This window comes from Ovis aries, chromosome 14 (genome assembly GCF_016772045.2).
Source record: "Ovis aries strain OAR_USU_Benz2616 breed Rambouillet chromosome 14, ARS-UI_Ramb_v3.0, whole genome shotgun sequence".
Classification (NCBI taxonomy): Eukaryota; Metazoa; Chordata; class Mammalia; order Artiodactyla; family Bovidae; genus Ovis; species Ovis aries.
Window position 1 is genome coordinate 53,638,761 of NC_056067.1, and position 16,106 is coordinate 53,654,866.

At 51.2% G+C, this 16,106-nt stretch overlaps 1 protein-coding gene across 1 annotated transcript; it reads right to left on the reverse strand.

Moving 5' to 3' along the window:
- SLC1A5 (solute carrier family 1 member 5) lies at positions 1-11,480 on the reverse strand. The gene is made up of 8 exons (XM_027978525.2): positions 10,283-11,480; positions 7,978-8,020; positions 7,472-7,519; positions 6,482-6,648; positions 3,494-3,727; positions 2,574-2,768; positions 2,283-2,417; positions 1-861 (listed from the first exon to the last, which is right to left on the reverse strand). Exons 1-8 carry the CDS (start codon positions 10,849-10,851, stop codon positions 627-629), a joined length of 1,626 nt encoding a protein of 541 aa, XP_027834326.1. The 5' UTR covers positions 10,852-11,480; the 3' UTR covers positions 1-626.
- Between the last annotated feature and the right edge of the window lie 4,626 nt (positions 11,481-16,106).

Below are 16,106 nucleotides of genomic sequence, written 5' to 3' on the forward strand. Positions count from 1 at the left end.
TGAGATAGACCGGACAGTTTTATTATAAACCTCCTCAGAGTAACAGCAATGTGTTAGCAGTCTCCCTTCAGTTTCCCCAAGGAGTGTTTGCTATTGTGGAGGAGACAGAGGGCCTGGGGACAGGGTGGGATGTACCGTGGAGAGGTCACAGAACACACACACACACGCAGCCACAGCCACCAAAATAACCAGCAAAAGAGCCAGCAACCTGTCAGAACATCCTTGCTCTCAGAGAGCAGAACTTCCCATGATGCCCTGTGCCCTGAGACAGGAAGGCCAGGCAGGCTGCCAGGACGGGGTGTAGAGGCCACGTTCCCTCTCCATCTTCTATGGTTTCCTAGCCTTAGGTGGGGCCTGGGTAGACTTGGAAACAGTCACACACTCACACACACACACACACACACACACACACACACACACACACACACACACTCATTCACACTCAAGCAGCATACACCCCAGCAGCGAGGCCTCCCGGATCTGACGTCAGGGAGGGAAGCTGAGGCCCATGGCTCCCGAGTGTGTGGTCAGGGCCCTCCAAAAGGCCTTGTTTGTCCGTTCATCCATCCCCCGTGATTCCAATGTCCAGAGCAACCCCATGGCGCAGGGAAGGTCTCTACAGGATTTCACATGACTGATTCCTTCTCACAGGTGTCAGCATCCCCAGCAGGTCCCGGGCAGCCTTTGAGGAGAGGGTTCCCCTCCTCGCTGGGGACCGGCAGCGCGGCCAGGGGCATTTCACTCTTCACCTGGATTAGCTCCGGCACGGAGTTGCTTTTCTCTGTGCGATCCAGGTAACTCTGGAGGAGTCCTGCCCCAAAGGCGTCACCTTCCACGTTGAGGATGGTACAGGACCGGTCCCTGAAGGGGGATCAGTGACAGGGAAGTGAGTGGGAGGGGAGAGGTCAGGCCCTAGCCCCACTCCCCTCCCCCGAAATCTTCATAATCCCAAGGGCCCCATCATGCAGTTCTCTGCTTTAGAACCTCAAAGATCTCCTCCATTCTCCCTGGATCCCCAGCAATCCTCCTTCCAGTAAAACACAAGATTCATTCCTTCTGGAACCTCAAAAAGTCACCCCTCCCTTTCCTGGGGGCCCCAGAAGACCCCTCAATGCCTCTTTCTCCTTCTGAAATACTACATTCTCCCTCAGGCCCCCTGAACTCCCTAGAACCCTAAGGATCTTCTTCCTTCCTCTTCTTATACATTTTGTGTGGGTGTGTATGCTATTAAAAAAAATTGAGATCTAATTCAGATATCATAAAATTCATGCTTTAAAAGCATACAACTCAGTGGGTTTTAGATTTTTTTCAGAGTTAGGCAATCACCACTATTTAATTCCAGATTATTTTCATCACAGCAGAAAGAAACCCTTGTATCCATTAAGCAAGTATTTCCCATTTCCTCCCACACTGCAGCCCTAGGCAACCACTAATCTACTTTGTCTATACATCTGCTTCTTCTGAACAGTTCATATAAATGGAATCATATACAATGTGGTCCTTTGTGTCTGGTTTCTTTCACTTAGCATAATATTTTCAAGGGTCATATGTTACGTATGTTTTTCTCACTGCTTCATTCCATTGTATTGCTGGGTAACATTCCATCGTATGGACATAGGACACTTTGCTTATCCATTTATCAACTGATCAGTATTTGGTTTGTTTCCCCTGTTTGCTCTTATGAATGGTGCTGCCATGAACAGTTATGTACAAGTTTTTGTGGCCATGTTTTCAATTCTCTTGGGTTTAAACTTAGGGGTGGTATTGCTAAGATACATGGTAACTCTCTAAGTTTTGAAACTAAACTGTCTTCTAATCTTTTAGGTTCTAAAGCTTCATCATGATAGCTAACAGTGGTGTAGCACTTACTACTTACCGTTCTAAGAAAGCTGCTTGTATTACGTTATCTAATCCTTCAGGAGAAACTATTCTCATTTACAGATGGAGAAACTGAGACACAAGGAGATTAAGTTTTTATGTGTGATAAAGTTTCCGTGTGTAATATTATGTGTAATAATCTTACACATCTTATGTCCAAGGTCATAATAGCCAGCAACAGCTGATCTGGGAGCCTGATTGAAGAGTCTGCTCTATTAACTACTTTGGAACCCCAAAGATCCCTTCCTTCCCTCTGACTGGAATACTCTAGATCCTTTCCCCTTTCTTCTAGAATTCCTTCCTTCCTCTCCTCTTCTGCTCAGAGGCTATCAATGACCCTCTTGCTCATTCCCTTCCCCAGGAGTACCCCTGAGCAAACCCTGAAATCCCAAACCCACACTCACACTAGCCAGTCCACGGCTAAGATCAAGGAGATGTCGTGAACCGGCAGGTTGACCGCCTCGAGGATGATGGCCAGAGTGAGCACCGCTCCAGATGGGATGCCCGCCGCACCCACACTGGATGCTGTGGCCGTGACCCTGGGGGAGGAGAAGGGAGGTCACAAGGAGGTCCCTGGGTAGTGGGAGAAGCTGCGGGGGTGGGGGTGGGGGGTGGCTGCTCTGCCCAGGTTTTCTCCGTTGTCAAGGGAGGGGTCAGGTGGTCGGGGGTCCCCGCCGCAGCCACCCCACACTCACAGGATGGTGATAATCTTCACGAAGTCCAAGGACCGGTGGTTGAGCTGTGCAATGAACACTGCAGCCACACACTGGAAGAGCGCGGCACCGTCCATGTTGACCGTGGCACCGATGGGCAGAATGAAGCGGCTGATGTGTCTGGCCACTCCATTCTTCTCCTCCACACACTTCATCATCAGCGGCAGCGTGGCGGAGCTGCGAGGGACCACAGATCAGAGTCAGCGTTTGCTCCCTAGGCCAGGCCAGTCGGGACCCGCCCACTGCCCAAGCCACGCCCCTGACCACCCTGGGTCAGGCCCCGCCCACAGTGCCTCCCCTGGGGCAAAAGCTCGGCTCACCGGCTTAGACCCCCTGCTTCCCACACCCCCAGCCCTCCCCAGCCCTCCATGCCCTTCTCTTCCCAGAGAGAGAAGGCACTAGGGATCCCATAGAGTGAAAACACTCCAAAATATAGAGTCCAGGACCCCGAGGGAGAGTACCGACCACTACTTGCCAAATACACATAAAGACTCCTACCTAAATTCTGAGTGCTCGCTGACTCACACCCCTTCCTATAACAGACCTCGACTAAGCTGCTGTAGGGAGGGTTGGGTTCCGAGGGGACAGGGCCAGCAGATGGACAAACTACCCAGGAGGGGTGGAAGGAGATTTAGAGAGGTTGGATCCAGGGTCCTAGAGTCCCTCAAGGGCAGGCCTGGGGGCGGGGAGAGCTTCTCCGAAAGGGAGCAATAAATCTCCAAGACAGCAGTTTCTTAAGAAGAGGGGTTTTCCAGGACCTTATGAGAAACATACCGAAGTATGGCCTCTGTGCCCAGATCCCATGTCCCACAAACAAACTTCCAGGGCTTTTTAGACATCAGATGCCCACTCCAGATCCCCTACTCTTAAAAATCCTGTCCTGGTCCACCCCAAGGTCATACCTGGAGGAGGTCCCAAAGGCAGTGGCCAGCGGCGTCATGATTCCCCACAGGAAGCGGTAGGGGTTCTTGCGGGCGAAGAGGAAGTAGATGAGGGGCAGTATCAGGAGCCCGTGGATGGCGTGGCCCAGCAGGCAGCACAGGATGTATTTGCCGAGACTGGCAAAGAGCAGCCCCACGTCCTCCATCTCCACGATCTTGCCGGCCACCAGGAACAAGATGCCCACAGGGGCGTACCTAAGTACCCAAAAGACATTGCCACCTCTAATCATGCGCTCACCCAGTGCCAGGCACTGTGCTGGGCACATCTCAGCCTTCCTCAAAGTCAGGAAGTGCCCACTGCATTGTGGGCTGATGTTTGGACACCTCCCCTGTCATCTGCCACTCTCTCCCCTTGAACATGGTGCTGCTGGGATGTAAAAGAAGTCTGGATGGTTCCATCACCACCTGGAGTAGATTCACCCACCAGATCTGCACTTAACACATGACCAGGAAGGAAACACCCACCATGCATACCATTTACATTTTCTGGGGTTTGTTACAGCAGCTGACATGACTTAAACCAATATACTATCTCTCCATGAAAAATAAGGATTGTGACTCATGTCTTAATGACAGCTCCCAGGTATGAAGCATTTATGATGTGCTGAGCCCTTGAAGAGGATGGAATCTTCACCACAACCCCAGGAGGGAGCTTTTATTTTGAGACTCTTGCAGCTATCATTGCATTAAGCAAAATCAAATCGGTCTATAAAACAGGGACCCATAGTGCTACCAACTTCCCAAGAACTATGGGAAGATTAAATGAGATGCCAGTTGAAATGAGTTGAAAGCTTTCTGTGCCCAATAAGTGAAGTCTATAGACTTCAGCTAGGCTTCCCTGGTGGCTCAGTGGTAAAGAAGTTGCCTGCCAATGCAGGTTCGATCCCTGGGTTGGGAAGATCCCCTGGAGGGGGATATAGCAACCCACTCCAATATTCTTGCCTGGGAAATGCCATGGGACAGAGGAGCCTGAAGGGCTACAGTTCATGGGGGGTCTCAAGACTCCGACACAACTTGGCAACTAAACAACAACTAGACTTCAGCAGGGATTTATTCTAACTCCTGGAGTGAAGATCCCAGGGGTTGCTCGTGCCTCCCTGCCAGGAGGGCTCCCATCATCACCTTGACTGTCTGATCACTATAGCTACTTGTTTTCAAACCCTTTTTCCTCTACTTTTTTTTAAAAAAAACATTTATTTGGCTGTGCTGAGAGTTAGTTGCAGCATGCGGACCTAGTTCCCTGACCAGGGACAGAACCTAGGCCTCCTGCATTGGAAGCGTGGAGTCTTAACCACTGGACCACTAGGGAGGTGCCCCCTTTCTCCTCTTTAGTAACAGAAGAAAAGCACCATTTCCCAGCCACCCGTGTACCACGGTTTGGCCAAATGCCTGAACTTTAGCCACTGGGATGTGCCCAGAAATTATACCATTACTTGACAAATACTAGCTAAGCTCATTTACTGTAGGCACGCTATGGGTCAGGCACTGACCCAAGAACTTTACACATATTAACTCATTCATGCCTAGCACTATCAATTCCATTTTCCACATGGGCAAACTGAGGCATGGCAAGATAAATAACATGTCATAGGGCACAGAGCTGGGAAGTGGCAGCACCAGGATGGGATCTAGGCTATCCAGCTGCAGAGCCTACTCTGACCCAACCACCAAGTGTTTTCTACTGGGTTTCCCAGGTGGCTTGGTGGTTAAAAAAAAAAAAAGAAGAAAGAAAAAAAAAACCGGCTTGCCAGTGCAGGAAACACAGATTCCATCCCTGGGTCAGGAAGATCCCCTGGAGTAGGAAATGGCAACCCACTCCAGTATTCTTGCTTGGAAAAATCCCATGGACAGAGTTGCCTGGCAGGCTCCAGTCCATGGGGTTGCAAGGAGTCCGACACGACTGAGCAACTAAACAACAAACTTTTTCTATTAGTTCCAACAGCAGCTTTGTAGATGTCAGCTACACTGGAATCAAGGTCAGGGAGGGAGATTTGGTAAAAACGCAGCAGCCCTAACCCACCTCCTGATTTCTTTTTTTGGCCATGCTGCATGACATGTGGGATTCTTGTTCCCCAACCAGGGACTGAACCCTCACCAGCCTGCATTGGAAGCACAGAGTCAACCACTGGACCGCCAGGGAAGTCCCCCACCTCTTGATGTCCGACCTTCTGATCTAGGATGGGGGCTAGAATCAACGTGACACCATGTGGAGACACGGCAGAGGGAGGTGGCAAGGGTGAAGCCGAAAGCCTCAGCATGTGTTGTTTTCCCTCATTATCCGAGGCCATTTAACAGAAGCTCATACATATTAATAATAATCGTAGCTGACATTAAGTGAATGCTCAGTAAGTGAGAGATATTTACAACACTTTCTAAGTGCTTTACTTACGCCCCAGTCACTCGTTTCATCTTCATGATAACCCTATAAAGCAGGCACTATTCTCAATCATTGACCCAAAGGCAAACATTTGATGACACTGAAATCCAGAAAACTGAGATGCGTTAGCCAGGCCGTGGCCACAGCCCGGCTGTCTTTTTGTCACCTTTCAGTGCCAGGTCGTGCTAGTGGTAAAGAACCTGCCTGCCAATGCAGGAAACATAAGAGACTCAGGTTCAATCCCTGGCTTGGGAAGATCCCCTGGAGGAGGGCATGGGAATCCACTCCAGTATTCTTGCCTGGAGAATCCCATGGACAGAGGAGCCTAGTGGGCTGCAGTCCAAAGGGTTGCAAAGAGTTGGACACGACTGAAGCAACTTAGCAGTAGGATCAAGAAGGTTCTGGGATCAGTCTTAGCTCTCATGGAATACAGCACTGTCGTCTTACAGATAAGAAAACTGAGGCACAGAGAGAGTAAGTCACTTGTCCAAAGCCACACAGCCAGGGAACAGTCAGTGTGAGACTAGATGATCTGGTTTGAAGGGACAGAGGTCCCCACTCCCATCACTTACCACATGATCCAGGACACCAGCACCATGGTGGCATCATTGAAGGAGTTGAAGAAGCGAATGAGCAGCTCTCCCTCGGGCCCCAACTTCCGCAGGGCGACGCCAAAGATGATGGCAAACACCACCAGGCCCAGGATGTTCATGCCCTCAACCTCGCCCCCGGTGGGCACCTTTGGGCAAGAACAGATGGCGTCAGGAGGGGCCATTCAGTCAACCTGCACAGGGACTGGGGGCCGGTCCTGAGCACTGCTGGGACCCAGCAGAGACAAGATCATTCCCCAGGCCCCTTCCTCCAAAGGCTCATAGTCCAGGTCCAGGGACCACCCAGAGAGGGCAAGGGAGAACCCAAGGGAGTAGGGGAACTGAGGAAAGCAGTGCTGCCAAATTCAGAGGAGAGGGATCAGGAGGACTTCCTGAAGGAGAGGGCTAAGACTTGGAGACTGGGGTGAACAAGGTAGAGCGGGGAAGAGGTAGAAGGTTCTAGAGTGGTAACAGTATGCAACAACCTAGAAATGACTCTAATTCAGGCATTCAAAGAAGAGAAAGAAGCTGGAGTAGAATGGGCTGGGCAGTGTCACAAGATGGGGCTGGGTGGGTGGATGTGCAGGGGTGGGGCTTCACAGAGCCCCATGGACTATGGCGAGGAGCCTGGGCTTTCTTCCGAGGGTACTCAGGAGCATGAGAGGGCTTTAGGTGGAAGAGAGGAGAGGTCAGGTTCACACTTTGGAAAGCCAGGCTGAAGGGGGGTGGGGGTGAGAATAACAACCCAGATCAGAGCATGGCTGTAAGGAGGAAGAAGGGCAAAAGGGAGATTCCAGAAAGTCAGAAAAGATGGAAATTGGGGAGGGGCTTCAGAGAATTTAAAACAGACTGCACCCCAAATGCTAGAAGATCCTGAGGGCAGACAAGACAGGGGAAGAACAAAGTGAAAAAGTCCACAGCAATGGGCCAAGGTGCAGCCCCCCACCCACCCCAACCCTTCCCACCTCTTACCTTCACCGGGCTGCCGTTGAACAATATCTCCTTATAGGAGGTAGTGTACTGCAGGAGGGGTTGGGAAGAGTCAGGATCAGTTGTCATTGTCAGTTGTCATCGAGGCTCCCCCATCCGACCCTGGCTCTGTTAATACTCAAAGCCCCCCATAGGCACCCCTTATACTGATTTTGTTCCATCCCACCATCAACCCCACTGCAGTAGGACCATTCATATCCCCAATTTCCAGAGGTGGACATTGTGAGGCTCACAGAGAGGTAAAGGCCCTTGCTCAGGGTCACCCAGCTAGAATTAGAACCCAGACAGGGCTCAGAACCCATATTCTCATGAGAGACATGGATGGGTTTCATTCATAGGTCATCTGGGAGCCCTGCACTATGGCTATAAATAGGTAGACATCTGTGTTTTTCCAGGTGCCACCCCAAGTCAGGCATCCGGTGGCTGAGACTGCCTATCTCCCTCCCTGCCCACCCTCCCAACCGCTAGGGACACCCCCAAAGACTCACTGAGCGGAAGGCTGCAGACACCAGGTTGGAGGGGAAGATATTTCTGCAGAAAGAAACATGGGCAGGGTTGGGGGGGCGGAGGGAGTATTAGACAAGGCAGGAGATCAGGGGGTATCAGGGTTACTGGGTTGGCTTCTTGGAGTGAAGGGAACCTTTGCGGCCCCATTTGTATCCAGACGTGGTCCCCAACCATGCCTCAGCTAGGCAGAAATGGACCTGGCCCTGCACATTTTTCCAGGGTGTGGGGAGTCTGAGCTGGACTCCTGGGGCCCCAGGAGACTAGTGTTCTAGCCCCAAGGGAGTGTTGATTAAGACTGAGGAATGCCAGCTTCCCATGCTGGCTGGGGCAGGGTTACAGGACCTGGGCTCCACCCCTGTAGCAGCCTCAATACCCAGGACATCTTGCATCAGCCACTTCCTCCTTCAAGCCTGAGGAAGGGCTGGCCCTGGGGGCTGCCTGGTAGGTTGCAGGGTGTGGGGAAGATCTGGGTATGTTGGAGAGAAAGTGACAAGGATTGGCTGTGCTGTCCTGAAGGCATCTTTGTTTATGCGGCCACTCTTGTGTGAGGGTGTCTGAGCGTGATTAAGGGTACAGTGGCATGCATTAAACCCCATGGAGTGTGTGAGGGAGTCAGACAGTGGCCCCCTGTCTCTCAGGTTAAGACAAAAATAACAGCCAAGGCAACTATGGGCACTGGACTAAGTGGTGTATATAAATCAACTCATTTCATCCCCCATTTGACAAGAAAGTAAACTGAGGCACTGACAGGTGAAGAAACTTGCGGGACTGGCAGAGCTGGGATTTGAGCCCTGCTGGTTGCTTTCACAGTCCCAACCACTTGGTAACCTCAGATCCTCCCTCTCACCAAAGCCATGGGTACGAGCTGGTGTGGGGGGGTGGTGGTGGCACGGGTTAGTGTCTAGAGATGTGTGACCCTGAAGGTGTGCGTGAGTGTCTATGAGCTGTGTTTAGGCAGTGTTTCACATGTTGGTGTGATCGGCAGCATCAGTGAGTGGCTGTTTGTGCTAAAAAGGTGGGAGTACCCAGTGGGTGTGACGGTATAAGCCCACGTGTCAGTAAGATGGCACAGCCGCGTGTCTGTGTGCCTGTGTCCAGCTGTGTGTCAGCTGCTTATAAAGCTGGGTGGTTCTGAGATGTTCCAGGTCAGTTGTCGAGTGACTGGCCAAGTGCGTTACGTGGATCTGGCACAAGAGCAAAGCTTGTACACATAAAAACAGCCTTCAGGTGGCTGTCTGTCTGCAGGTCAGCCTGTATTCAGCCAGGCCAGCCAGGGCTGGGTCAGGATGCAGCTATCTGTCTGAGCCAGGAGGTGCCCACCCACGTTAACTTCTGGACACCCAGCCTTCCCCCAATATCAGCCTGCGTTGATGCCAAGAGGCCAGGGGGGAACACTGTTCCGTGACTCGTCATTTCCTTCTGCCACTTCCGGGAAGTCCCCAACCAACCTGGAGATACTGAATCAGCAGCCCTCAGAGGCAAGGCCGTGTGGACCCAGCCCGTCTGCCCTCCTTAAAAGGGAGAAGAGCTATTCTTGAGGAGCAGGGAGCAAAAGCCCGAAGGAAAAGAATCTGCCCCCTCTCTGGGCAGCCTAGTGCCAGCGGAGGGCAGCCGGGGCCAGACAGAACAGGAAATGGGATGGTAAGGCTGCACAGGTGGCAGCATGCATGGTCCAGCACAGATGAACTAAGCGTGGAAGAGAGGCTCAGAAAAGGACCTGGCTTTGTCTGGGTGACACATGGTGGGGGAACCACATGGGAAGAGGGCCTGGTTGGGGGAGGGTCCCCTCCAATCTCAAGTCCTTCAGGGCTCCCTGATGCAGAGCTCCCCAAACTTTTATCCAGACAAGGGACTTAAATCTTTATCCAGAAATCTCATCCTGGGGCCCTCCAACACCCAAAGATTCCCTTCCAATATCCCCTCAGCATCCTCCCCTTTAACAGCAGAGACCCTCCTAGGCCCCCCAATCAACACATCCTCCCCACCACCCCGGCTGCCAAGCATCACTGCTAAGACTTTCATGCCTATCACTGTCCTGTGGGGTCCCCTTTATGTACTCAAGCCCTCATATTTAGAAACCTCCAGGAGTGCGTCCTCACCCTCCTTATCCTGACCCTCCCCAGAGCCCCCCCAACTATCCCACCCCGTTTTCCTGAGGCCCTGGAGATGTCCCGGCCCCCCACCCCAGGACCCCAACCCCTCTTCCATCCACGTGGCGACTCTCCTTCCCACCAAGCTGAAGCACCCCTATCCCCCACCCCTCCACCAGATAGGGCGGGCTCTGACCTCACAAGATCCAGGAACGAATCGAGCACCTCCTTGGTGGGGGCCTCTTCCACCGGGCCCATGGCCGCGACCGAGGTGTTGATGGCGGCGAAGGCGGCGCCCGGCTGCAGCGCGAGCGCCAAGCCCACGCCGAGCGCCGACGCTAGCAGTGTGGTGACAAGGAAAAAGAGCAGCGCCCAGGCGCCCAGGCGGCCGAGCGCGCTCGGATCCAGGCTGGCGGCGCCGCCGATCAGGCTGCACACCACCAGCGGTAAGATGATCATCTTTAACAGGCGGAGCAGCAGCTCTCCCGGAAAGGAGAAGGCTTCTAGGCGCGCGGGGCCCAGGGCGAGCGCGCCGCCGGCTCCCGAGACCCCCAGGCCCAGTGCCACGCCGGCCACCACGGCCACCACCGTCAGCAGCACCAGCAGGTTGGCGCGAAGGCAGCGACGCACCTGATCCCTGGAACAGCAACGGCCGCCTTTTACCGAGCCTACGTCCTCTATGGGGACCAACGTCGAGACACCGTTGGCGGTGGGTTCCGCCGCCGCGTACCCTTTGGGGTCTCCCTTAGGCGGATCGGCCACCATGATGAACGCCCCTGGGGTTCCTTAGCGCCTGCAAGCTGGGAGCGCTTGGGGTTCCTTCTCAGGACGCTGACGTTCCTTAAAACTTTAACAGAGTCCGGAGGCCAGAACTTTCAAGAATTCTTTGCAGTTGTGAGTTCACAGCGCTCAAGTTCCTTGGCTCTTAGAAGCTGAAATGTTTGAGAGTCCCTTGGCTGGGCGCTGGGGTTCCTCTGTTCTCAGTCTGTGCCCGGCGCTGAAAGCTGGGAGGTGGGAGCGCTGGCGTTCTTGACCGTAGGGGTTAGGAATACGGGAGTTTCTCGAAGTGGGACCCTGGGGTCCTCGGCTCCGGAAGGGTTGAAGACGTCCGGGGGGCGGCGGTCTTCAAGAGGCTAGGTCCTGGTGGCTCAGATCCGGGACGCCTGGATCCGGGAGGCGGGAACCTGGCGACTGGCGGGGTCCTGGAAACAGAGGGCTGGGGAGTCTGAGTCTGGGGGCCAGAAGACGGAGCTCCGGGAAGAAGGGAGCCAGGTTCTTGGGTCCAAGAGGGGAGATTCGAGCCCCGGGATGCCGAAGGCGGTGGCCCGAGACCCCGGGAGTAAACAGCTGCTAGCCTATACCAAACCTCCCGAGCGCGCCGCGTGGCTCTGAGTGGCTTTGGCGGAAGCTGGCGGGACTAAGAATCCTGGGGCGAGGCCTGAGAGAGCCGGAGAGGAGCGCACCGCTGGCGATTGGCTCTCGCGCTTATAGGGCGGGACTTAGGGCCGGGGTGGGCGGGACTTAGGGCCGGGGTGGGTGGGCCCAAGGCACCCCGAGGGAAGGCAAAGTAACAGTTTGTATTTAGGGGCAGGGGCAGGGGCAGGGTCCGGGTGGGGTGTGGAGGGTCCGCAGGGGCTGGGCGTTGGAAGGAGGTTTGTTTTTCCTCCTAGAAAGGCTAGGATTGGGGGCTCTAAACCACAAAAGTCCCTGGAGCCAAATCATCTAGAAAGTGCCAGGTAATCCGCGGGGGGCTTATCGTGTAAATCTGTTTAGCTCCTACCGCCCTAAATTCCGTTTTTTTTTTTTTCCCTCGTTGCCAATTCCTCGATGTCGAAGTAAAATACAGATCCCTCACGTGATTGGTTAAGATTTAAATAAAATGGAGTGATTGAATGATGTTAATAATTTTCAGAATAAAGGTTCTCAGTTCAGAGCCCCACACGTGTCGATTAATGGCAGAATCGATGCGTTTGAACGGTGGTGCTAGAGAAGACTCTTGGGAGTCCCTAGGACTGCAAGGAGATCCAACCAGTCCATCTTAAAGGAGACCGGTCCTGGGTGTTCATTGGAGGGACTGATGCTGAGGCTGAAATTCCAATATTTTGGCCACCTCAGGCGAAGAGTTGACTCATTAGAAAAGACCTTGATGCTGGGAGGGATTGGGGGCAGGAGGAGAAGGGGACGACAGAGAATGAGATGGCTGGATGGCATCACCGACTCGATGCGCATGAGTTTGGGTGAACTCCGGAAGCTGATGATGGACAGGGAGGCCTGGCATGCTGAGATTCATGGGGTCACAAAGAGTCGGACACAACTGAGCGACTGAACTGAACTGAAGATTGTAATCCACTTCCCCCAGGTAGGTAATTTGCAGTTATCTATTTTAAATGGTAATTCAGTTTAAGGCTTTTACTTTCACCAAATATTTTCCTCTTTTTATTATGAACATTTTCAAGATACAAAAAAGTTTAGAGGATTTTACAGTGAACACCCAAATAGCCCAGACCTAGAGTCTAGAGTTATTTCACCATACTTCTATATACAATCTCTATACATTTATCTTTCTCTAGCCATCTACCCATTCACCTTCTTTGGATACATGTCAAAGTAAGTTGCAAATATCAGCGCCCTTTCCAAACAATTAAGGATGCATTTATTAATCACAGTTCAATATTTGTATGCAATCCTCTTTATTTATTTTTTTATTTTGGGGCCATACTGACTGGCTTGTGGGATCTTAGTTCCCTGACTAGGGCTTGAACCCACATTTTGGGCAATGAAAGTGCTGAATCATAACCACTAGACCACCAGTGAATTCCCTGTACACAGTCCTTTTTCACAAAATGCACAAACCATTAGTGACGCCTGCTGGTTTTTGACAAATGCGTATGCCTGATTTCACCGGAATCTCCAAAACTGCTTGGTGAGGTTGGGTCCACTAATATACCCATTCTCCAGATGGGCAAAACTGGGCCTTATGGCCAGAGGAAGTCACTCACCTTGAAGCCGCACCTGAAGGGAGCTGGGAGTTGCAAACCTGCCTCTCAAGACCCTACCCTTAAAGGGAATCAGTTGTGATCTCCTATTTCTCCTGGCCATGTTGAAATCCTACTTCTTTCCCACCTGGACTGTTCTCTGATAACATATCAGGTGTTCACACTTGTAAAGACTATTGATAGTGATCATCTCAGAGGCTTCCTTCTGAAGCAACTGTGGGGCCTTAGGCAAGTCACCACCTCTATAAGCCTGTTTTCACTTATAAGTCTGTAAAATGGGGAGAATAATAGTAGCCCAGACCTCCTTGGGTACTAAAGATCAAATGAGACCCTAGATGCAAAGTATTTAGATGGAGTACAGGTTAACCCCTAATAAAGTTAACTATGACTACTCTTATTGTTGTCACTATCTTTCTAAAATATTTGTTGTTGCTGTTCAGCCACTCACTCATGTCCAACTCTTTGCAACCTCATGGACTGCAGCATGCCAGGCTTCCCTGCCCCTCATTATCTCCTGGAGTTGGCTCAAACTCATGTCCATTGAGTTGGTGATGCCATCACTCCCTTCTTCTGTCCTCAATCTGTCCCAGCATCAGGGTCTTTTCCAATCAGTTGGCTCTTTGCATCAGACGGCCAGAGTATTGGGGCTTCAGCTTCAGTATCAGTCCTTCCAGTGAATATTCAGGGTTGATTTCCTTTAGGGTTGACCACTTTGATCTCCTTGTTGTCCAAAGACTTTCAGGAGTCTTCTCCAGCACCACAGTTTGAAATCATCAATTCTTTGGCACTCGGCCTTCTTTATGGTCCAACTCTCACATCTATACATGACTACTGGAAAAACCATAACTTTGACTGTTTGCCATCACTTTGTTGGCAAAGTAATGTCTCTGCTTTTCAATACACTGTCTACATTTGTCATAGCTTTTCTTCCCAGAAGCAATAAATAAATAAATATTATTATTTTATTAAAATATTTTAATATTTATGTTATTTATTTGGCTGTACCAGGTCTTAGTTGTGGCATACGGGATCTTTGATCTTCCTTGTGGCATGTGGGATCCTAGTTCCCTGACCAGGACTTGAACCTGGGCCCCTTGCATTGAGAATGCAGTCTTAGCCACTGGACCACCAAGGAAGACCCTATTGTTGTTATTGTCATTATTATTGAAGAACATGACCTTGGGAGTCCCCAACCAGCTCCAGATGGTGTTGGCCCCTGGTGGTGAATTATTCCTCCTGGTCACTTGGTCTCAGCCAGCCCTAGCCCTCGACCTGCCTGGACAGGAACTTTGAGAGCTTATGATGACATCTGGCAGGAACTGAAGGGGCCAAACCGAGCAGAGAATTTGCCCAGAACCTAAAGAGCCCACCACCCAGGCACAAGTGGCCATATAGACCTCCTTCCTGGGTCTCTTGGATGCTCTCCCTCCCAAATTCTTCCAGATTCCACGCCTCCTACTTCAGAAGGCCCCCGTCTCTCACCCCACCCTCCGAGTCTAAAGTTGTATTCATACGACACTCACTTTAAACTCCCGCATGCTTGGCACTCTGCTAGACACAGAGCGTGGGCCCTAAAGCCACACAGACTGGTTTGAATCCTGGCTCCACCACTTATCAGCCAAGCATCAGTTTCCACATTTGTCCTAGAGTCACTGTGAGTGTAAATTTGATGCTGTACACAGAGACCCCTGATGCAAAACACGAGGGAACAACTCCTCAGCACTCTGTTCATTCTACAAATACTCCTTGGGCCATTACTAGGGGCCAAGTGCCGTTCAAGGGGCTGGGGATTTCACAGTAAGGAAAAGAAGTAAAAATAAAGCCCAGGAAATATATTCATTATCTTTTTTTGGGGGGGTGGGGGCGGGGCATGCCATGTGGCTTGCAAGATCTTAGTTCCCCAGCCAGAGGTTGAATCCGGGCCCTGGCAGTGAAACAAGAGTCCTAACCATTGGACAACCAGGGAATTCCCTCAATATCTTACAATAACCTCTAACAGAAAAGAAAACTATATATATATATACACATCTGAATCATATACACATATATCTGAATCATATACATATATATCTGAATCACTGTTACAGATCAGAAACTAGCACAGCATTGTAAATCAACCATTCTTTAATAAAAACTTTTTAAATAAAATTTAAAAATAATAACTCATACCAAACTCCTCACTAGCATTCTAGCAAGGGGAGATGAGGAGATGAACTTGGGTTGCCAGGTGGGAATAAGAGCTGGAGAGAGAGAAATCGTTCATTGCCCAGCAGATACAGAGAGAACAGTACAGGATGGCCCACTCTGAGGAGGTGACATTTGCCATGAAATCTGAATGACAAGGAGCCCACTGGGACAATCTGGGAAGAAATCTCTCTTTTTTAAATATTTATTTAATTAACTTATTTGGCTGCCCTGGGTCTTAGCTTCCGCACATGGAATTTTTGATCTTCACTGTGACCTGTGGAAACTTTTCATTACGGCAAGCAGGATCTTTGAGTCGCAACATGCAGAATCTTTGGTTTCGGCACGTGGGATCTAGTTCCCTGAGCAGGGATCGAACCCGGTCCAAACCTCTAAGGCAGCAGGAGGGGTTTCTGCCCTTGTGTGGATGCTATCAAAGGTTTTCAGATCTTCACTAATCTTTGAGATCAATCCCATTTTAGTGACTTGGAAGCAGACAGGGTAATGAGGTTTGTTGTGGCCCCACCCCTACCTGGGCAGGAGATTTGAACTCAGGTGTCCTCAACCTTTATCCGACACCTCAGCTATCCTACAGTTGGTCCCCATCCCAAGCAGAGCTATTTCCCTCCAGGGACCATCATTTATTCTGATCACAGCTTTGGGTCCTATGATAGGTGGTGCCAGGGATCCAGGAATGACCAAGATAGTCCTAACTCTATCCTCTGGAGAATCACATTCAGAGAGGGTGACAGACACATCCTCCAATTGTGACAACACAGAGCGAGCAGAGCTGGGTTGAAGGAGCCCAGATGGAATGCTTGACCCAGACTAGGGGTCAAG

Excerpts from the sequence above, each read along its gene's own strand:
- SLC1A5 (XM_027978525.2), bottom strand. The coding sequence starts at position 10,851 with ATGGTGGCCGATCCGCCTAAGGGAGACCCCAAAGGGTACGCGGCGGCG. Across the intron at positions 6,649-7,471 it reads TCAACGGCAGCCCGGTGAAG|GTGCCCACCGGGGGCGAGGT; the intron begins GTAAGAGGTGGG and ends TCTTGCCCAAAG. Across the intron at positions 862-2,282 it reads TTAGCCGTGGACTGGCTAGT|GGACCGGTCCTGTACCATCC; the intron begins GTGAGTGTGGGT and ends ATCCCCCTTCAG.